At 51.5% G+C, this 23,059-nt stretch overlaps 1 protein-coding gene across 1 annotated transcript in view; it reads right to left on the bottom strand.

The window, feature by feature from the left end:
- Positions 1–10,530: 10,530 nt before the first annotated feature.
- LOC115097768 (protein-tyrosine kinase 6-like) overlaps positions 10,531–23,059 on the bottom strand; it is a 32,213-nt gene continuing 19,684 nt past the window's right edge. Inside the window, exons 4-8 of the mRNA XM_029613796.1 lie at positions 16,693–16,852; positions 15,512–15,670; positions 14,690–14,871; positions 14,437–14,590; positions 10,531–11,428 (exon numbers count right to left, since the gene is read on the bottom strand). Coding sequence (XP_029469656.1) covers positions 11,232–11,428; positions 14,437–14,590; positions 14,690–14,871; positions 15,512–15,670; positions 16,693–16,852 — 852 coding nt within the window. The 3' untranslated portion in view covers positions 10,531–11,231. The remainder of the gene's footprint in view (positions 11,429–14,436; positions 14,591–14,689; positions 14,872–15,511; positions 15,671–16,692; positions 16,853–23,059) is intronic.

Genomic DNA, 23,059 nt, shown 5'->3' with positions numbered 1-23,059 from the left:
CTTATCTCCTTCCCTTAACCTCCTCACTCACACCCTCCACTTTCCCTCCTTTTTTCCTCTCCCCCATCCCCAATTTTTCCTCTTACAAGAAGGTCTTAGCAAAGAGCAGCCATGCAGATCTTCTAGCTGGCAGGAAGTGTTATGCACCTGGAAGTGTCCCCTTAGTCCGAGGAGGGGCAGGGTACTACAGAGAAAGACCCCTCGTAGACCCCTCTAGTCGGAAGGCGAGGCCTGTTACTGTAGAAGTTGAAGAGATGCTTCGCCACTGGAGATCCTTGGTCCCCCCAGGAAGAGCTCGTAGGGACCAGGACCGCTTGGACTTAGGAGAGTCACCGAAGACGGAGAATTGGTCTGGATGCAGGCACCTCCAGCAGGTCGTAGGTCCGTCCAGTAGTGAAAGCCGAAGAATGGTCGACAGCAGATCCCGTAGTCCAAGGAGGTGAAAGGTCGGAAGCCGGTCCAGAGTCAATGCCAAGAGAGTGGTCGGCAGCCAGTCCAAAGTCAATGCCAAGAGAGTGGTCGGCAGCCGGTCCAGAGTCAATGCCAGGGGAGTGGTCGGCAGCCGGTCCAGAGTCAATGCTAGGGGAGTGGTCGGCAGCCGGTCCAGAGTCAATACCACAAGAAAGAATCCGAGGAGAGAGAAGAGCAGGAGCGGAACAGACCAACAGGAACAGGCTGATCGGAGGACCCAAGGAGCTCAGGACTAGACAACAGGAAGCCTCAATACCAAGGCAAGGTCTGAGGAGCAGGCCTTGCCTTAAATACCCAAATTACAGGAAGAAGTCCAAGGGGGGAACCACGACAACTTCCTGTCATGGTTCCTTTAAATTCAGCCTGCAGCTGCGCGCGCGGCCCTAATCAGACCCAGAGGGGGGCGGAGTCAACCCGGCAAGGAGGAAGCCATGCGGCCGGACATCGTCAGCGGCAATGGCCCAGAGGAGTGCAGGAGAGAGCAGCCTGTGCTCTCCAGAGTCTAGAGGACCTTCTGATCCCACGGGTAGGCTTTTATTTATTTATTTATTTATTTATTTAACATTTCTTTTATACCGATATCCGTTCGCACATCGTATCGGTTTTATACCGATATCCGTTCGCACATCGTATCGGTTTGCCCAGGTTGCGGTCTGCCGCAACCGGCGGCCATGACGGTTGGTCCCGGCCGTGGACCGCCGCATCCGGCGACCATAACAGGAAGTGGGAACCCTGCCAGCATCATTCTTTAGCACCAACTGCACCATAGGGACTTATTCATGCTGGTGGGGAGTGGGAACCCTGCCAGCTCATTCTTCAGCACCACCCGCACCATGGGAGCTTGTTCATGCTGGCAGGGAGTGGGAACCCTGCCAGCTCATTCTTCAGCACCACCCGTACCATGGGAACTTATTCATACTGGCAGGGAGTGGGAACCCTGCCAGCTCATTCTTCAGCACCACCCGTACCATGGGAACTTATTCATACTGGCAGGGAGTGGGAACCCTGCCAGCTCATTCTTCAGTACCACATGCACCATGAGGGCTTATTCATGCTGGCGGGGAGTGGGAACCCTGCCAGCGTCATTCTTCAGCACCACCTGCACCACGGGGACTATATTCATGGTGGCAGGGAGTGGGAACCCTGCCAGTGTCATTCTTCTGCTCTGCCACAGGTCTTCCTACCAGCAGGGTGTAGAAACTCTGATGGCCCATCTTAGAACTTAAAAGGCACAATGAGGCAGCCTTTTGTTTGGGGTGGGGTGGGGTGGGGGATAATTGCTGCTGCTCCCAAAATTTTGACGCCTGAGGCGGGTGCCTCGCTCTTCTCCATTACAGAGCTGCCCCTGGATGGCTGCCTTTCTGTAAAAAACAGAAAGCTTTCTTTTCACTTAGTAATCCGTAGTTTCACTAAAGTACATTTTCCAGCAAAATGAAATTCAGAGCCAAGGGGTCCTGATCTGAGCTTGGTACCACTGGGCTCTAATGCTTCAGAAAGCAGCTGGGTCAGGGCCAGCCAGCTCTTGATTGCCGGTGCTGTCCAGCAGGAACGAGAAGGCGAGGAGGTGTTTGGGCAAGAGCCTCGCTGCTTCTGGCAGCCGTTTAGATTATTACAAAGCTTGGTGGGGGTTGGGGGGCGGGGGGGGGGGGGGGGAGGAGTGGGTCTGGGTGGTGGATTTAGTTTGAGATTTTGAATGCTTATCTGTATTTTCATTCATGTAAACTGATCCGAGCATTTTATTTTAATGATTGAAGCATGGTTAACATTTCAAGCTTCTCCGGCTGGCAGCTGAGAATTATCCTTGCAGTGTGGGCAGGAATAACTGGACAGGCTGGCTGTGTCATTTGCTCTTTATCTGCCCTAATCTGCCATGTTCCTGCTTTCCTCTGTGAGGGTGACATCTTCCTTTCACTGGGAAGATGATGGATGCCTGGAATAGCCACCAGCAGAGATGATGGCAACCCAGAGCAAGGCAGAGCTGAAAGCCAGATAAATGGGGGGCGTGACAGGGCCTGGATGTTGAACTAGTTCTGGAAGTCTTATCTTGTCAATCGCAAGCAGAGGGCACAGCACAGGACCACAGAGGGGAGGGGAGAAGCAGCCAAGTCAGCCAGCGCTGAATGCGGGGATTCATAGATAAAATCAGGGGAAGGTGACCAGCGCCACTGCCCATCTCTAGGCACCAGGCTTTGCCCGTTTTTGTATGTACAACTTTATTCCCTATTGAAGCAGGAATTAGGTGTAGAAAAATGTGTGCAGATTTTAACTCTCTTGCATGCAAATCCCATGTTAAGCAAGGCCTTAGCTTCTCAATGCAGACAGGTGCACGGGCTTAACTTGCATTTTCCTAACGTTGGAAATGTAACTTCCAGTCAGAGGTGCAGTAACATTTCTGGGCTCGTGGGCTGAACCTGGAGCTCATGGTGCAGGGGATTTCCGTGCTCTAGGTACGATCACTTCTTTCACTCCTGGTGCATTAGCATAATAATAGCCAACCGGATCAGGAGTTCTCTTTTGTTAGTACTTGAGTGAAGAAAACGACCTTAAAGTTCAGTGGAAAACCTTTACTCGCATCTTATTACATCAGGCTGCTAGGGAGAAGGAGTGATATCGTGCAGGCTCTTAAGCACGAATGGTTGACAACTGGGAGATATCCTGCCTAGAGCAGTGGAAAGCAGGCAGTCTGGGTGCAGTCTGCCCAATCTATTTCCTGGTGTGATACACCCGGATCCCACTTGGACTGTGAGGCGTGGTCCTCTGAGCTTGACTCCCTTTCTGCCTGTAGCTTTCTTACATTTCAGACTGGTTTTAGGATGCTTTACAAGCTAACAGACCTTCCTAAAGTCAGCTTTGAAAGCAGCTTCGGTGCATTTAATTCCAGCAAGCTCCAGGCCCCGCATCTCTCTCTGTGATGCAGCACGCTGAGACTACGCGCACGCTACAGGACAGGCAAGGTGTAAAAAATACGCAGCAAACGTGTAACTGCTGCCACAGGATGACCCAAAAGAGGGGGAAGGGAAACTAAATGCATGATTGCAGCTGGTTCTCCTGCCCCATCTCATCCGTGCACGCCATGGACTTTCTGCTTGTCAGGTCTACGGCTGGGGGAGGGCACAGGTCATGCTTTGCACATTACATGACACATGGGCCTCAGTTATTAGCGCGAGCCCTGTGCATGGCACACAGACCTAAGAGTTCAGCAAAAAGGCAGAAGAATAAAACATTGAATTCTGTTTGCTGGGCTAAAATCAAAATGACAGAGCCCACATAGATAAGCTATTAAGTTCAGTCCAGTGACTGGGCGGTTCATGATATACATTGTGTCTGCAGCTAAGGCTTCCAATAAAATGACCTTCATAGGGCCTATGGGAGAGCAATCCAGACACTAGGAGCCATCCCAAGAGCAAGAGAGGCAGTATCTCCTCAGTCACGTCCTTTGCCAGAGCTGAGTGTGAGGGTCTCAGTACTGGAATAGCAGGAGAGGCTGCGGGGCAGAGCCGTGTGTGAGGGTCTCAGTACAGAAATAGCAGGAGGTACAGCAGGGCAGAGCCATGTGTGAGGGTCTCAGTACTGGAATAGCAGGGGGAGCTGCAGGGCAGAGCCGTGTGCGAGGGTCTCAGTACTGGAATAGCAGGGGGTGCTGCAGGGCAGAGCCGTGTGCGAGGGTCTCAGTACTGGAATAGCAGGGGGTGTTGCAGGGCAGAGCTGTGCGTGGGGGTCTCAGTACTGGAATAGCAGGAGGCGCTGCAGGGCAGAGCTGTGCGTGAGGGTCTCAGTACTGGAATAGCAGGAGGTGCTGCAGGGCAGAGCTGTGTGTGAGGGTCTCAGTACTGGAATAGCAGGAGGTGCTGCAGGGCAGAGCTGTGTGTGAGGGTCTCAGTACTGGAATAGCAGGGGGTGCTGCAGGGCAGAGCTGTGTGTGAGGGTCTCAGTACTGGAATAGCAGGAGGTGCTGCGGGCAGAGCCGTGTGTGAGGGTCTCAGTACTGGAATAACAGGAGGTGCTGCGGGGCAGAGCCGTGTGTGAGGGTCTCAGTACTGGAATAGCAGGAGGTGCTGCGGGGCAGAGCCGTGTGTGAGGGTCTCAGTACTGGAATAGCAGGAGAGGCTGCGGGGCAGAGCCGTGTGTGAGGGTCTCAGTACTGGAATAGCAGGAGAGGCTGCGGGGCAGAGCCGTGTGTGAGGGTCTCAGTACTGGAATAGCAGGAGAGGCTGCGGGGCAGAGCCGTGTGTGAGGGTCTCAGTACAGGAATAGCAGGAGGTACAGCGGGGCAGAGCCGTGTGTGAGGGTCTCAGTACTGGAATAGCAGGGGGTGCTGCAGGGCAGAGCCGTGTGCGAGGGTCTCAGTACTGGAATAGCAGGGGGTGCTGCAGGGCAGAGCCGTGTGTGAGGGTCTCAGTACTGGAATAGCAGGAGGTGCTGCAGGGCAGAGCTGTCTGTGGGGGTCTCAGTACTGGAATAGCAGGAGGTGCTGCAGGGCGGAGCTGTGTGCGAGGGTCTCAGTACTGGAATAGCAGGAGATGCTGCAGGGCGGAGCTGTGCGCGAGGGTCTCAGTACTGGAATAGCAGGAGGCGCTGCAGGGCAGAGCTGTGCGTGAGGGTCTCAGTACAGGAATAGCAGGAGGCGCTGCAGGGCAGAGCTGTGCGTGAGGGTCTCAGTACTGGAATAGCAGGAGGCGCTGCAGGGCAGAGCTGTGCGTGAGGGTCTCAGTACTGGAATAGCAGGAGGCGCTGCAGGGCAGAGCTGTGCGTGAGGGTCTCAGTACTGGAATAGCAGGAGGCGCTGCAGGGCAGAGCTGTGCGTGAGGGTCTCAGTACTGGAATAGCAGGAGGTGCTGCAGGGCAGAGCTGTGCGCGAGGGTCTCAGTACTGGAATAGCAGGAGGCGCTGCAGGGCAGAGCTGTGCGTGAGGGTCTCAGTACTGGAATAGCAGGAGGCGCTGCAGGGCAGAGCTGTGCGTGAGGGTCTCAGTACAGGAATAGCAGGAGGCGCTGCAGGGCAGAGCTGTGCGTGAGGGTCTCAGTACTGGAATAGCAGGAGGTGCTGCAGGGCAGAGCTGTGCGTGAGGGTCTCAGTACTGGAATAGCAGGAGGTGCTGCAGGGCAGAGCTGTGTGTGAGGGTCTCAGTACAGGAATAGCAGGAGGTGCTGCAGGGCAGAGCTGTGTGTGAGGGTCTCAGTACTGGAATAGCAGGAGGTGCTGCAGGGCAGAGCTGTGTGTGAGGGTCTCAGTATTGGAATAGCAGGAGGTGCTGCAGGGCAGAGCTGTGTGTGAGGGTCTCAGTATTGGAATAGCAGGAGGTGCTGCAGGGCAGAGCTGTGTGTGAGGGTCTCAGTACAGGAATAGCAGGAGGTGCTGCAGGGCAGAGCTGTGTGTGAGGGTCTCAGTACTGGAATAGCAGGAGAGGCTGCAGGGCAGAGCTGTGTGTGAGGGTCTCAGTACAGGAATAGCAGGAGGTACAGCAGGGCAGAGCTGTGTGCGAGGGTCTCAGTACTGGAATAGCAGGGGGTGCTGCAGGGCAGAGCCGTGTGCGAGGGTCTCAGTACTGGAATAGCAGGGGGTGCTGCAGGGCAGAGCTGTGTGTGAGGGTCTCAGTACTGGAATAGCAGGAGGTGCTGCAGGGCAGAGCTGTCTGTGGGGGTCTCAGTACTGGAATAGCAGGAGGTGCTGCAGGGCAGAGCTGTGTGTGAGGGTCTCAGTACTGGAATAGCAGGAGATGCTGCAGGGCAGAGCTGTGTGCGAGGGTCTCAGTACTGGAATAGCAGGAGGTGCTGCAGGGCAGAGCTGTGTGTGAGGGTCTCAGTACAGGAATAGCAGGAGGCGCTGCAGGGCAGAGCTGTGTGCGAGGGTCTCAGTACAGGAATAGCAGGATGTGCTGCAGGGCAGAGCTGTGCGTGAGGGTCTCAGTACAGGAATAGCAGGAGGCGCTGCAGGGCAGGAATGAGGTGCATTGACAGAGGTGTGTGTGTGTATGGGGGGAGGGGGGTGGTCTCAGTGGTGGAATAGTGGGGGGATTGCTTCAGGGCTTTGAGGTGCATTGTCTGATTTGTCCTCTTATGTACCTGATGCAGATTTCTGGGATTTTTTTTTCTGTATCACTGTAGTTTATGCTTGAAACAAAACAGGAAACGGAAGATGAAAAAGAATTGCAAAGAGCTCCAAGCCTTGAGCACGGAGTGGGAATGAAGGGATGTAGGACAGGATGCGACAGCTGTAGGGGCAGTCTGACGGCCTCCGGCGTTAATCACACCACGGAGCTGGGAAGAAAGGGCTGGAAGCTCGTGTGCAGGCGGCGGGGAGGCTCCTGCTCTTCCCTAAGCTGGCAAGCCCACGATCGCCTTCTCACTTTGCACAGCTTTAGCTGACGCTGCAGCCTGCACGGCTGAGAGAAAATGCGTGCACGGAGGCAGCCCTGGCAGGCTGTGGGGCGCAGGCGCACTGCAGGCCTCCCCTGTAAAGTGATCCCAGGCAGCGTCTGGGGGCAGCGCGCGGCCCCCGTGCAGGCTCGCGCTGGCCCCGGTGCAGGCTCGCGCTGGCCCTGCTTGATGTCTGCCTTCACCTCCTCATTGGATTGTGCAGGCGTCGCTTAATGCATGAACTATAAATGCAAAGCAACGTGGAGGAGATGGGCTTTCAGCTTGGGTCTCGGAGATGGCCGGGCGGGCTCGGGGCACGGCCATGAGGAGGGCCCTCTGCAGAAGGAGCCAGATTTAGGGTCCGCCTGTGGGCCCTGGTCAGGGGGGGTCAGGCTGATGGCTGGGCTGAGTAAGGAGGGCAACGAGCCCAGGGAACTGTGACTGAGCAGGAGACAACGGTGGGGCCAAAACAAACAAAAAAAAATAAGATGTGAAAGAGGACGGTGAAGAAGTCTCTAGAATGGGAGGAGGGCAAGGCAGAGGCAGCACATCTGGAGGATGCCCTAGCGGAGGGGAATAATACAGGGAGGAGGGGGGGGGGAAGAGGAGTAAGACTAGTCTGGGCGTGGCCTGTGCAAAATGTAAACCAGCAATGGAGACTGAAGAGTAAGACTCGCTCTAAAGCCCCTGGGGACAGACTTAAAGATCTAAGCTTGTGCGCCCTGGGGGAAGGGCGAGAGAGGGGAGGTATCTCAGAGGGAAGGAGGGGGGTATGAGAGCAGGGGGAAAGGGGGTAGGCGCAGGAGTAATCTGGGGCAATGTTTCTTTACAGAGAGTGGAGGATGGGTGGAAGGGCCCCCAGTGGAGGTGGTATCTGAATTCAGGAGGGGATCTCTGCGTGAGACTGGACATCTGGACAGGCCGTAGGATCCTTTTCTGCCATCTTTTTTCGCTCTGCAGAATTGAAGCCTGTGCACTTTTATTTTCACTTGTGCAGAGGTCTGAACTGTTTTATGTTCAAGCATTTAACAGTTTTGCCTTCCTTTTACACTGATCAAGGGCAGCCACGGTCCGGTCCGGATTTATTTTATTTATTTAGCACATTTATATACCGTTTTACCAATCAAAGACTGAACAAAGCGGTTTACAGCCATAGAAATAAAAATCAAAATAATAATAAATTCAAATAAGCTAAAATATAAAAGATAGAATAAAAAATACAAATAATATCTTGATCAATAACATTAAAATCTCTAAAAGGAATAAAACTATTACATTATAAAAAAAAAAAAAACACAGAGAAAGCTTAAAGAATTAACGTAAGAAGCCTAAAATAGATAAAGACTACAAACGGCTAAATTCACTGAGTTAATTCTGAACTCCCAAAAGCTTCCTTGAACAAATAGGTTTTTAAAAAGCTCTTTTAAACTCCTTTCTATTATAAATTTGTCTCAAGTCATCCGGTAGAGTGCGCCACATGATGGGGCCGGCCACCGTTGCTTAAAAAGGTTGTGCGCATAAATCCCGGGGATTTACACGTGTGACCAGCCTTACCTGCCCCGGGCCAATTTTAAAAGGCCCGGTCACGCGCATAGGTCCCAGGGCATCGGGCAGTGGGCGGGGCAGTTCAGGGGCGTGGCTAGAGGCCCCCGGCACAGCAGCCATTTGCACAACAGGTAAAATAAAAATTGGGGGGGGGGGAGAGGATAGGCTAGGGGAAGGGGTAGGAAGGTCAGGCTAAGGGGTAGGGAAATTCCCTCCCAGGCCACTCCAAAATCGGAACGAACTGGGAGGTAACGGAGGAAGTCCACGGGGCGTCGGCGTGCGCAAGTTGCACACTTGCTCACCCCTTGCGTGTGCGCTGACCCGATTTTATAACATGCGCGCACATGGACGCAGGAGCGCAAGTTTATAAAATCTACCCCTAAAAGAGTATAATCCAGGGTGGGCAAACTTTGTGTACGGGCCCCACCTCGCTGGTGCTTGTCTGCACTAGGAGCAGGGGGAGCAAAGCAAGGGGCTCCCTGGCAAAATTAGGCCAAGGCGGGGTGAGAGGGAAAAGCTGCAGTGCCCTGCCAGGAGAGGGCGTTAGCCGCAAGCTGCAAGATCAGGAAACAGCGAGGGCTGCAAAGCCGACGGAAACCTCGGACTACGGGTCACCGAGGGTCCCCGGAGCGGCGCGAGCAGCCCCCTGCACGTTGCCCGGGCCCGCCTGCTTCCACAGCGAGGAGGAAGAAACGCAAACCGACGGGCACGAGGACGGCGCCCGGAGGAAAGGGGACAGATTCTCACCAGCGGCAGCGCTTCATCGTTCTCTCTCAGCTCGCCGGTCCTCGTGCTCATTAGCCCACGTCGCTCCCCTCTCCCCGTCATCACGCTCCGCAGGTAATCACAGGCCCCAGCGCCACCCTCGGGCCGACCACCCAGCCCGGTGCGATACCGATTAAAGGCGTCCGCGCCGACGGCAGCAGCCCTACGGTGCTGGGCTCGGCCGGCTAGAGATAAGGAAGCACCGGCACGACCTAGGCGAGCCAGAAAGCCCGGGCTGAGGGGCCGGGCCCTCCCTGATTTAATCTGCACTCTGAATTAGAAACTTGTGCAGAGGCGAGCCAGGAGGAAAAAGTCCAGCTTTCCTAATTTTTCAGCTGCCTGAAGCTCCCTCAGGTGGATTTTACTGGGGGGTCTTTGTAATTCCTTCCCTTTAGCAGCTGGGGCCAGACCATAGCGCACAGGTACAAACTACCCCTACGGACTCTGCGCCCGGGCCAACGTTTACTGCAAACGACGTGGGGAGGATGTGAAAATGCAATCGGCGGGCACTGTTTCTCAGTCCGGCCGAACGTGAGCGGGCTGTGAGAGCCCGGGGAACGGAGGGCGTTACTCGGCTAACACAGGTACGGGGTCCCTGCCTCTCTCACCGCAGGCCCTGCCCCTCAGGCCCCACCGCACCCTTCAGGGCTGGCCTGGGGGGGTCAGAGGTATGCGTTGTCCTGCGGGCCACGAGTGCCACCTGGTGGCTGACACGGTGGGGCTTTTTCGGCACGTTTATTTATTTAAACGTTGTAGGTACATAGCGCCATTCCCCGGGGGAACCACTGCTTCATAATCACAACCAGCGTTACAAGGTGGACAAACGTTGGTAATAAACGGTAGTCAAATAAGATGGAAACATAGCTAGGTTACAGGGGTTTAAGAGGAGGGGGGTTATTGATCAAGACTGATTTTGGTTATCTGCCTACAAAAAAACTACAGACCCCCCTCCCCCTCGCTCCCCACCTCCCACAGTGTCTCCCTGTAAGACAGGCCTCCTCCATCCCATTAATTAACATTAATTTGCCTACTGGCAGCCGACACAGCACAGTGCGCTCAGCTAAGCCAGAAGAGGTTTAGTGCGTCCAAAACGCGCATCCAACCCCCCCCCCCCCCCCCCCCCCGTGACTAATAGCGCTCATCACATGCAAATTAATGTGGATGAGGCTATTAGCTATTCGCCCCAGATACAAAAAAAATTGTGCGCCTGACCCGCACATTTTTATGCTCGGAAGTTAACGCCTGCTCTAGGCGTTAATTTCTGAGCAGCCCAAAAAAAAAGTGTACGGAAAAGCAGAAAATACTGCTTTCCTGCACAGCCTCCGACCTCAGACCGCGGCGACATGAAGTCGGAGGAACCAAAAGGTTAAAAAGAAAAAAAAAAAAGGTGTGCCGGGAGTCGGGTTAGGAAAAGGGAGCCACCCCTCCTGGGCTGCCGAGGAAGCGCTAGGGGCGCGCGCAGTTGTCCCTAGCGTGACCCCCTCGTGGCAATATTGCATCGCGCCCAGGAGAGGTGCTCGGGCGCGCGTTGGGAGAGCGGACCCTCGACGCCGAGCACCCCGTTTTATGCACGGCTTCCTTGTGTCGGCCTGGGTCTCTCTTACACGAAGACAGTTCTCTCTTATTCCGCTGGAGGATCCTGCCTTTCATAGCCCTTAAACTAGTAGGAGTACACTGGGAAATGTTCTGATGAAGAGCAGCACAGCAGCACCTTCACTTACGTACATTTCTAGTGCGAAGACTGATTACACACAGGAGATTTTATTTTTATCTTGGCAAAGAAAAACCAGGAAAGATAGAAAGATGATCTGGATGTCCCCCATAACTGGAACCATAAAAAGTGATCGTACCGTTTTAAAAAAAAAAAAAAAAAAGAAAAAAAACTTAACACTGACAATCTGTGCTTGCTTTCTGGGCGATGTCTGTTCAGGAGAAAATGAATCTCTAACCTTCAGCTTCCACCGTCAGGAAAGAGCCTCCGGTTTTATTTTTAAGGCAGTGCAGGTGGCAGGGCCGTGGTGTTTTCACAGCGTGCCCGGGACCCCCCTGCCAGGAAGACGAACCTGAAGGGGAGGGCAGAGGAGGTGGCGCAGATCAGTCACTGTCGCCCGTGGCTTCATACTTGCCGAACCGTCCCAGTTCCTTTTTGACGGTCTGGAAGGTTGGCCGGTGGCGCGCCTCCGCCTTCCAGCAATCCATCATGACCTTGTATATCACGTTGGGGCAGCCGGGAGGCTGGGGCAGCCGATACCCCCGCCCCACTTCGGCCGACGCCTCAGCGTTTGTCATCACTACAAAGTAATGCAGGAAGCATGTTAGAAAGGCAAACGGTAGGAAAACTTCCGCGTTCTGCTGCGCGACGTGTAAGCTTTTCAAACTTATACAATTTGGAGCAAGGGTGTGAAATCACAGATTTGTGCTATCTCAATGCATTTACACCTCGGATCACGTTGAAATGTGACAAAAAAAAAGGATGCATTCTCAATATGTTGAGAGTGTGCAATAGTACGAGCCCCATTTTTAATTAAAGGAGGAGCAGCTATATTGGCCTGGAGAGATCCTGAATGTCTGCAGGTTGTTCGACTGTCAAGGGCCAATAAAAAGACAGTTTAGCTCTTGATCTCATGTGGTGAAGGGACCCTCAGGTCTCTAGTGTAGTTCAAGGCCTGCTCAAATTTTATTTAAAGAAATAAGAGCAGAAGTGAGCTGGGACTTTGTAAGGGCGCGAGGTTTCTGGTACTGCAGCTCTTTCCATGCATTTGTATCTTCTCTTGGGATGACGCTCCTCCTACCATCGCGTAACCCTAGCTCCATGTGCCATTAACCTATTGATTTAGTAGGCAGTTCTTAGTTATCTTGAAGGAGGCCTTACCCAAAATCCTACTCATTCCCTCACCTGCTTCTAAAACAGGGTTATCTGTTGGACAGCTCCAGAATGAGAAGGTAAATGCCAGGCAAGGTCCGTGGAGCCCAGCGTCCTGTCTCTGACAAGCTCCCGGCAGATCCCCAATAGTTGATCTATTTCTTGTTTCGCGCTGCCTTTCCCAAGTCTGCCTGGCTAATAACTTCAGGAGCTTGTCCAATCCTCTTTTGAAGCCACACTATGAGGATTGCTTGGACCTCGTCCTCTGGCAGCAGATTCCATAACTTGATTGTGTGCCAAGAAAAAAAAAAAGCTTTCTACAATTTTTTTAAATTTGCCAGTTGGTATTTTCAGTGTCCCCTAGTCCTAGTGTTGTTTGAAAGGGCAAATTTATTTATTAAATTTATTTATTTACAGTCATTTATTTATCGCCTAATAGATTACATCTTCCTAAGAGATTTACAACATAATACAAATGACGCTTCCATCTCACTCATGATTTCATGAATCTCAATCCTGTCCCCTCTCGGTCATCTCTCTTCCTAATTTGTTTAGTTGTTCTCCATAAAGCAGCTTTCCCGTTCTTTTTAACATTTGTGACGCCCTTCTCTGTAACTTTTCTATGTCCGCTATGTCTTTATTGGAATGCAGCAGCCAGAACTGTACCCATGGATCTCGACAAGGGAATTATGATATTCGTATAGGACGAGAGAACAAAACTCCTAACAGTCTGTTTGCCTTTTTCACCACCACACACTGAGCCAAAGCTTTCAAGGTATTGTCCACAAGGACTCAGGTCTTTTTCCTAGCTGGCGATTCCTAACATGAAATTCAGCATAGTGTACTTGGAGTTGGGATTATTTTTCCCTACATTCATAACTTTGCACTTGTCCACATTAAATTGACTCTACATTTAGAAGCTCAGTGTCTCGCAGTCTCACAAGGTCCTTCTGCAGTTCTTCACAATCTGCTGCTCTTTTAACCACTCAAAAACATTTTGTCATCTGCAAATGTGGTCAGCTCACTCGTCGCTCCTTTCCCCGGATCATTTACGAATATGCTAAATAGCACAAGTCCCAGTACAGACCCCCGGGGCACTCCACTGATGACCCGTCTCCATGTGGACTCTATGAATCTGAGTCCCCTCATGAATACACTTTCAGTCTCCTCCATTTACTTTACACGCTGAGAGTCAAACTCCCAAACCAGAATCTGCTGCGTGAGGGCTGCTGTGCACATGTCTGTGCTGCAGGATATTTAAGACCATCGCGGCTTCCTGATGCTATCAAACGGCAACTGAGCTAGTCCTTAACATAAGGAATCCATGTGGGCAGGATCTACATAAGTTAACCTGCAAGAACTTAGGCTGGAAATCTCAAATAGAAAGCACTGCAGTTCTGCTGCACTGCAACTTCTTGTTTTATCGACCATTAAATAGCATCTGAGGTAAGAAAAGCTTTTTTCCGAGGTCAGGTTCAAGCTCATCGTGCTATAGGGATAGTCAGAGCGGCTATGTCCCATGACAGAAGGACAGGATCTTTCCTTCCAACTGCCCTCCCCCCCCCACCCAAAAAAAAAAAAAAAGATGCTAAGAATTCTTCCATTGTTTCTGTTTTGAAACCTGCAGAAGCTGACAGGTTAAACAGAGAAGGGCGACCAAAATGATAAAAACATTTAAAACTAATCGGAGAAAGTTCTTTTTTACTCAACGCACAATTAGACTCTGGAATTTGTTGCCAGAGAATGTGGTTCGTGCAGTTAGTATAGCTGTGTTTAAAACAGGATTGGATAAGTTCTTGGAGGAGAAGTCCATTACCTGCTATTAAGTTCACTTAGAGAATAGCCACTGCCATTAGCAATGGTTACATGGAATAGACTTAGTGTTTGGGTACTTGCCAGGTTCTTATGGCCTGGATTGGCCACTGTTGGAAATAGGATGCTGGGCTTGATGGACCCTTGGTCTGACCCAGTATGGCATTTTCTTATGTTCTTATAAGGGGGATGGATCAGCTCCCCTATGAGGAAAGGCTGAAGAGGTTAGGGCTGTTCAGCTTGGAGAGGAGACGGCTGAGGGGGGATATGATAGAGATCTTGAATGAGTAGATGTGAATCGGTTATTTACTCTTTCAGATAGAAGGACTAGGGGGCATTCCATGAAGTTAACAAGTAGCACATTTAAGACTAATCGGAGAAAATTCTTTTTTACTCAACGCACAATAAAGCTCTGGAATTTGTTGCCAGAGGATGTGGTTAGTGCAGTTAGTGTAGCTGCTGGGTTTAAAAAAGGTTTGGATAAATTCCTCTAGCAGAAGTCCATAATTTAATGTTTGGGTACTTCCAGGTACTTGTGACTTGGTTGGCCACTGTTGGACACAGGAAACTGGGCTTGATGGACCTTGGCTCTGATGTTCTTATGCTCTAAACTCTCTGAGTTACCTGCATACGGTGTCTGTCCATAGGTGATTATCTCATACAGAAGAACGCCAAAGGACCAAACATCCGATTTGGTGGAGAAGCGGTTGTAGTGGAGAGCTTCTGGTGCTGTCCACTTGTAGGGGACGTGCCAGGAGGTGGAGTTGTAGTATTCGTCCTGTAAGCAGACAGATCAGCAGCATGACACGGCCAGTGCGTCTCGCCCCCCCCCCCCAGAGCACATCCCCCATCCCCCCGGCACATCCCCCCATGCTACCTTGATGATTCTGGCCATGCCAAAGTCTGCCACTTTGCAGAGGTTGTCTTCACCCACAAGAATGTTCCTGGCGGCCAGATCGCGATGGACGTAGTTCTTGGATTCTAGGAATCCCATCCCGTCGGCCACCTGATACGCCATGTCGATGAGGTCGTTCAGCTGCAAGGCCTTCCTGTCAGCACCTAGCAGGAGAGAGCCAGGGTCTGTGAGCAGGAGCGAGCCGAGGAGTCGGGCAGGGGCCGGGACACCACAACATGCGATCACAGCCCGCGCTCGGCAGGTGTTACAAGGGGGCCTAACAACACAAAAATGCAACGGAAATCCCTGCTCGGCTTAGCCCTCCCCTCAACCTGCCTCACAAGGAAAAACAATAAATATAGCGCCAGGTTTGCATTCTTAAATCTCAGATATTTATTTCGTTAGTAAAAGCTCCTTGTGACCTCGGGCAGTCTCTTCACCCTCCGATGCCTCAGGTACAAACGTAGGCCTCGTGTTTACTGACGTTTTGTTCCCCATTCTGTGCCCATGGGAAAAATGCTTAGTAAATCAAGCCCTTAGACTGTGAGCCCAGCTGCAGCGCCCGAGTGTAATCCACTTTGAAGTGCCATGAAAAGTGGAAGAGAAATTAAAAAAAACCCATCTCCCCCCACACAATCAGCCAGTGTTACTGAGAGGGCCAGGCCAAGCCTGCAGAAACGCCCGAGTTACAGGTGAGAGCGGCTGAAGCCCTGCACGGGAGCAGAACCCGGGCCCCCGAGTATCTCCCCCCGTTACAGGAAAGGGGGCCAGAGGCCATCGCGGTGCCTGCGGACGCCTGCTTACCTCGGAGCACCTGCAGCAGGTTTCCTTTGGCCATGAACTCGGTGACGATGTAATAGGGATCTCCCACAGAGCAGGTGGCGTAGAGGGAGAGGATGTGCTTGTGGCGCAGCGCCTTCATCACCTGCGTTTCCGCCTGAAAGTCCTCTTGCTTCATGATATCTGAAGGACACAGGCAGTAGGATCAGAAAAAAATGCACGCGCGACATCCTTTCGAGGCTGGGGGTGTCCTGGCACCCAACGGCAAGCTTACGCAACGCTCCATGACGTCACCATGTGTCCTGATCCCCCCCCCCCCCCCCCCCCCCGCGAGCGGTCGGCCCCACTGGGGGCACATGAAAAGTGAGAGCCAAGGGGGCCACTGGGCACTCTACCATCGATGAAATGTTCAGGCCACGCTTTTGGAGGGGAAAGAGAGACGCACGCATTTGATCTCACAAGGCCAGTTGCTGGGTGGGAATGGGGCCAATAAAAACAGAAGAAGCGCTAGCATATTTGTGTCTGCATTAGCATTGGGCAGCCACACCGAATGCCTCTTTCTTCCCGCTTCACTCCAGGGCCAGGTTAACTGCTTGGCAAATTGGGCTGTCCCCTAGGGAGGCAGCTTCTGGCGGGTGGCAAGGAGCAGCCGCACTCCCAGCAAAGCAACTCTGCTCCTTTTATGGCACAGGCCTGCTGGTTAGGCTCTGTTTGGTTATGTCTGATAATGGAGGGAGTTTGTGATATCAGTTTTCTTTTGTATGGTGAGTAGTAAGGGGAACCATCCTCGTGCAGCCCAGCCAGCCATGTCAGAGACTTGCAATGTGCTAGGCAGTTCTCTTACATAGACCTATAAAGTATTTCTTGCTTCATTTTGCAGCCTAGCTCCAAAGATCACAAATGCCACATCCAGCAGAAAGGATTTCTGAAGCACAGTTAACATGCGTGCGTGTGTATATAATGTATATATCATATTTAAAAGTCCAGTCTCCAGTTACGTGTTTCCACAGGACTAGTCTGGTAAGGGTGGTAATATTTCATTATTAGAGTCGCAGTGGCGGGGGTGTTTAAGGTCCTGAAAGTTACTTGGGGTGGAGGAGAGCGAAGCTGAAGGTTCACCCAGGGCACTGGCCCTGCTGCTGGTCTTCCTGCTCAGTGACAGGGGAACTGCTCAGGTGCCATTCAGATCCCGACCCGGTGCTCACCTTGCTTGATGATTTTAATGGCCACCTTAAACTGCCGTTTCCAGAGGCCTTCATAAACCTCGCCAAAGTTCCCTTCTCCCAGTTTCCTTATCATGGTAAACTCCTCTCGTGGTCGTTCCCAGTCATCTGCTGTGGAGATTGGCAAAACTACAGGCTCTTGCTAGAGAAAACAAATAAGTAAAATCTGAGTTTAATCCGCACTGCAGTCATTTTACATTCAGCTGAAGAAAGGCCCCCTGGCTCCCCATCTTTCTGTTAAGTACCCCTAAAGCAGCACTAGCCCTGCACTGCCGCCCTCATCATGGTCTCCCTTAAAACTCCTGCCCTGGACATTGCATCTTCATCCGTACCTCCACCGAATCATCGGCTTTTACCCCTCTACAAAATGAGTCCTGTACTGTAACTTGCCCAGGTCTGCCTTCTAGTGCATATTTTTCAGCAGGTGTGGAACATTTGTCCTACAATTGATGCCTGTGATTCAACATCTAGGAATCTTAACGCTCCACAGCACCCTGATAGCAAAACAACCGTCCTCAACACATCATAGATTTCAAGGACATCAACCTAACCACATCACTCATCTCCACAGATTTCAAGGTCATCCCCCTCCTAACCATGTCATTCACTTACATAGACTTCAGTGATATCAGCTCCTTAACCAAATCATTCGCCTTCACAGAGTTCAGTGTCAAACTCCTAACCATATCCCTCACCTCTCCTATGTCATTCACATCCATAGACCTCAATGGCATTCCCCTCCTAACCATGTCATTCACCTCTACAGAATTCAGTGGCATCATTCCCCTATGTCATTCACATCCATAGACCTCAGTGGCATTCCTCTCCTAACCATGTCATTCACCTCTACAGAATTCAGTGGCATCATTCTCCTCCTATGTCATTCACATCCATAGACCTCAGTGGCATTCCCCTCCTAACCATGTCATTCACTTCTACAGAATTCAGTGGCATCACTCTTTGATGTCATTCACATCCATAGACCTCAATGGCATTCCCCTCCTAACCATGTCATTCACTTCTACAGAATTCAGTGGCATCACTCTCCTACGTCATTCACATCCATAGACCTCAGTGGCATTCCTCTCCTAACCATGTCATTCACCTCTACAGAATTCAGTGGCATCATTCTCCTCCTATGTCATTCACATCCATAGACCTCAGTGGCATTCCCCTCCTAACCATGTCATTCACTTCTACAGAATTCAGTGGCATCACTCTTTGATGTCATTCACATCCATAGACCTCAATGGCATTCCCCTCCTAACCATGTCATTCACTTCTACAGAATTCAGTGGCATCACTCTCCTACGTCATTCACATCCATAGACCTCAGTGGCATTCCCCTCCTAACCATGTCATTCACCTCTACAGAATTCAGTGGCATCACTCTTTGATGTCATTCACATCCCTAGACCTCAATGGCATTCCTCTCCTAACTATGTCATTCACTTCTACAGAATTCAGTGGCATCACTCTCCTGTGTTATTCATGTCCATAAATCTCAATGGCATTCCCCTCATAACCATGTCATTTACCTCTACAGAATTCAGTGGCATCACTCTCCTACGTCATTCACATCCATAGACCTCAGTGGCATTCCTCTCCTAACCATGTCATTCACCTCTACAGAATTCAGTGGCATCACTCTTTGATGTCATTCACATCCCTAGACCTCAATGGCATTCCTCTCCTAACTATGTCATTCACTTCTACAGAATTCAGTGGCATCACTCTCCTACGTCATTCACATCCATAGACCTCAGTGGCATTTCTCTCCTAACCATGTCATTCACCTATACAGAATTCAGTGGCATCACTCTTTGATGTCATTCACATCCCTAGACCTCAATGGCATTCCCCTCATAACCATGTCATTCACCTCTACAGAATTCAGTGGCATCACTCTCCTCCTATGTCATTCACATCCATAGATCCCAATGTCATCCCCCTCCTAACCATGTCATTCACCTCTACAGAATTCAGTGACATCACTCTCATCCTATGTCATTCATATCCATAGACCTCAGTGGCATTCCCCTCCTAACCATGTTATTAACTTCTAGAGAATTCAGTGACATCACTCTCCTCCTATGTCATTCACATCCATAAACCTCAATGTCATTCACTTCTACAGAATTCAGTGGCATCATTCTCCTAACTACGTCACTTACTGCCACAGACTTCAATAGGAGTTTAAGAAGTGCCAGGCTGAGTCAGACCACAGGATCATCAGGCCCAGCATTCTGTCTCCAACAATGGCCAATCCAGGTCCCAGCAGACGTAAAGAGTACATCCAAGTCCTGATTGCTGACTCCCAGGGTTAAACGATGGCTTTCCCCAAGTCTACCTGGCTAACAGCGATTTATAGAGACTTTTCCTCCAGAAACCTTCCAACCCACTTTTAAACCCCGCTATGCCAGATGCTTCAACGACATCTGATGACAAATGCCAAAGCTTGATTGTGTGCCAAGTGAAAAAAATACTTTGATTTCGTTTTAAATTTGCTACACATCAGACAGTTTCGTGGAGTGTTCCTAGTCTGAGTACTGTCCGAAAGAATAAATAACTGCTCAACCCCACTCATGATTTTATAGACTCTGTCATATCCCCTCTGTCACACCCCCCCCTCCTACCCTAACACAAAAACACACAACTGCTGTAGGAAAATGAAGAATAAACGTATATATATATATACATACACACACACACACACATACACATACACATATACACACACACACATATACACACATACACACATATATATACATACACACACACACACATACACACATATATATACATACACACACACACACACACATACACACATATATATACATACATACACACACACAGTACCTGCACACTAAACCCTTAAGAGCTTCATGGTTTATTCAAATTTCATGAAACAAGTTTTGGAGACTTTCATATATGGATATGAATCCACACAACTGAATGCTTACATGGAACTTACATCCCCTTTTTGAGTTTTTTTAAAAATGTTTTTGTGAGGCAGTTATAGGACACTTCCTAAGAACACCATTAAGGGGCTGGCCACAGCTCTCTGGCCCAGTCCTCCTTAAGAACCAGCCTCGCAGGGGACTCTGGGTGAAGAGCCACACCTTGGAAGAAAGAGGAAAACAAGCAGAGCCCAGAAGCCGCTTGGGAAAGAAGCCATTGTCCGGCACCAGGAGAGTGTCTGAGAGCCCCAATCCTCGGACAGGGCAAGCTAAAGTGAGAAGAGACTAGTTCTGCTGGCAGCCCGAAACCTGAGGCCAGGGCTATCCTAAACTGCTAAGGCGAGCAGACTGTGCACGTGTGGTGGCCGTGCTGCTGAGGGAAGCAGCCCGAATGCACCTTCTGCTTGAGAGGAGTTTTCTGTCCAGAGCCAGTCCGGTGGCTTTTATCACACCATGAGGGCAGCAGTGGGACCAGAGACCTAGGACACAAAGGGATTGGAGCCGGCCGCAGTAGCAGAAAGGGGGATTGTAGATGGTCAGACGGGGGGGGGGAGAGGCAGTAAAACGGTGACCAAACCAGACGGTGGGAGCTGTGGGAAGCTCACGAGGCCTCTGCTTTTCTTTGCTCTGGTAAGAGCGTACCTGGGGCAGGTGCTTGGCCAGTGTGACAAGAGGGCAGGTGAAGGCTGAAAGGCACTAACATGCCTTGCTGGTGGTAAGGGTAAGGGTAAGGGTATCTAACCCAGAGGGCCTGGAGTCGTGGAGATGCGGCGTTGCACGGGAGGAGACAGAAGATTTTTTTCCTTTTTCTCCTGCCTTCTCTCTCGTCTTGTTTACTGTGCTCCTTTCTTGCCTGAAGAAAAGAAAAAAGGGGGATTTTTTTCAGGGAGCGCTGGAGGATGGCGGGGGAGTTTTTTCGGGGAGCGCTGGAGGATGGCGGGGGGAGGTTTTTCAGGGAGCGCTGGAGGATGGCGGGGGAGTTTTTTCAGGGAGCGCTGGAGGATGGCGGGGGAGTTTTTTCGGGGAGCGCTGGAGGATGGCGGGGGGAGGTTTTTCAGGGAGCGCTGGAGGATGGGGGGAGGTTTTTCAGGGAGCGCTGGAGGATGGCGGGGGAGGTTTTTCAGGGAGCGCTGGAGGATGGCGGGGGGAGGTTTTTCGGGGAGCGCTGGAGGATGGCGGGGGGAGGTTTTTCAGGGAGCGCTGGAGGATGGCGGGGGAGTTTTTTCAGGGAGCGCTGGAGGATGGCAGGGGAGGGAGCGCTGGAGGATGCGGTTTTCTGCACTGCCATAAGGTTTCACTGCTCTCTGCATAATTTGGGAGGGGGAGAGACTGGGCCTATAGGGAAAGCAGGAATCACAGCCCCAGTGCAGTAAAAAGGGGCAAAAGTGAAATAAGAGATCTCTAGAAAGCAGCACTCGCAGAGTCCCAGGAGTGTAGTGGTTGTGGCAGGGCTTTCCTCCTGTCTCTGGACTTTGCTTCTCTTCCCCTAGGTCAGTGCTTAGAGGAAAGACCGAGAAGCCCTGGGATCAAAGGTCCAGAAGTAAAAGCATGCGGTGCAGCCTATACCGGGGCGCGTGGGAGAGGATCGCAAGGCACAGAAAAATCCGCAGAACTGGACAAGTACTTTGGAAAGGGGACTTGGATGAAATAGTCGGGGAACGAAGTCCTTGAGTGAAAAGCTATTTGGGGGTTTTGGAAAAAGGAAAGGGGTGGGATGCTGGTCAGGAAACGCCTGAGCGTGAAGGACGGGGGAAGAGGAGTGCACTCAGTCACTACAGAGCTGATGTGTGCAGGAGCAGTGCCCGCCTGCTGTGAAGGGGGTGGAGTGGGGAATCTGAAGGAGGAAGGTCAGTGGGTGAAGGAGGGGAGAATGAGGAGGACGAGCAGCACTGCCCGAGCAACGCATGGTGCTGGAAAGCCAAGCTCGCAGGGGGTCCGAGTGTTTTTCCCTGTTAAAGCTGTGCAGGAGCCCCGTCCTCCTTCCATCCCACAGAGGGCGAGAGCTGTGTGGGGTCAGGAGGCCTGGGGTAGGGGGGTCCTGCCACTGCCTGCAAGCTCTGAGCACCAGAGGGAAACTGGAAAGGCTGAAGTCCGCCTGGTTTTAGGGGGATTTGCTGGGTCACCCTCCCAGGGGTGCAGTGGATCAGGTCGTTGCACGAGGCAGGAGCGTGGGGGTTCGGGGGAACGTCCGACCGAACCCGTTGGGGTGAAATTGTTGAGGTTTGTGGTAAGAGAGCCTTGTCCTCAGTGGAGTGGGGAATCAGACGTCGCTGAGGTATGGAAAGGAATCTGGGTCCCCGGGAGAAAACCGAGAAGGACCCGAGAGAATTAGGCCCCAACGTCACCGACTCTAGGGAGAGGTAGAAAGTGAAGAGAGCGGGGCAGAAACCGAAGTCAAGGCTTGCTGGAGGGAGAGAGGAAGAGAGAATGCCCTCAGTCGTACAGGACTCACCTACGGGAGGGTTTATGGGAAGAAGGGAAACAGTGGGGGCACTTAAAGCACTTTCTGGTGGGTTTCACTAACCAGTGAGAGGAGGAGAGTGGAAGGGAAGATGCTGGAGTTTTCAGGTAACCTCCAGGAGGGTGAGCGAGCCCGGCCACAGCTGGAAGAAAGGGCCAGTCAGCTGCCCAGAAGGAGGGAGCTCTTCCACAGCCACAGGACGGCAGAATTACAAGAAAGTCTGCAAGCAGAGACGGCTTCCTGCTGGAAGGAAAGGACACCAGCGAGGAACCCTGCCCTGTCACCTTATCCTCCATTGCTCAGCTACAGATGGGGGGTAGGAAGATACCTACAGTACCTGAGTGTAATCCACTTCAAAGTGGCAAAAAAGCAGAAATAAACTGGTAACAAGGACAGGGCAGAGTCCCAGGAAGCCTGGCATGAGCTGAAAGCAAGGTTTCCCTCAGCACATCGGTAAGCTCTGGAATTCATTGCCAGAGGATGTGGTCACAGCAGTTAGTGTGACTGGGTTTAAAAAAGGTTTGGATAAGTTCCTAGAGGATAAATCCATAAACTGCTATGAAGGTAATTAATGAGCAATAGTAGCTTGAGATCTATCTAATGTTTGGGTAATTGCCAGGTTCTTATGGCCTGGATTGGCCACTGTTGGAAACAGGATGCTGGGCTTGATGGACTCTTGGTCTGACCCGGTATAGCATGTTCTTATGTTCTTATGTTTGAAAAAAAGGAGCAGAATTATAAATCCAAAGTCCAGGAGCTGAAGGTTCAACGGTTATAAGAAAGGGAAGTAATAGAAGACGCCAAGCTATGCCTGGAGAGAAACAGGAGAAAAGTACGAGTCTTAGGATCTGCCAATTGGAAGCAGAGGTGGACAAAGGGGGGTGACTGCCCCAGGTGTCAATCGCAAGGGGGCGTCCTCAGT

This window comes from Rhinatrema bivittatum, chromosome 8, assembly GCF_901001135.1.
Source record: "Rhinatrema bivittatum chromosome 8, aRhiBiv1.1, whole genome shotgun sequence".
NCBI lineage: Eukaryota > Metazoa > Chordata > Amphibia > Gymnophiona > Rhinatrematidae > Rhinatrema > Rhinatrema bivittatum.
The sequence above is the reverse complement of the archived record's forward strand: the minus strand, read 5'-3'. Positions and strand labels throughout refer to the sequence as shown.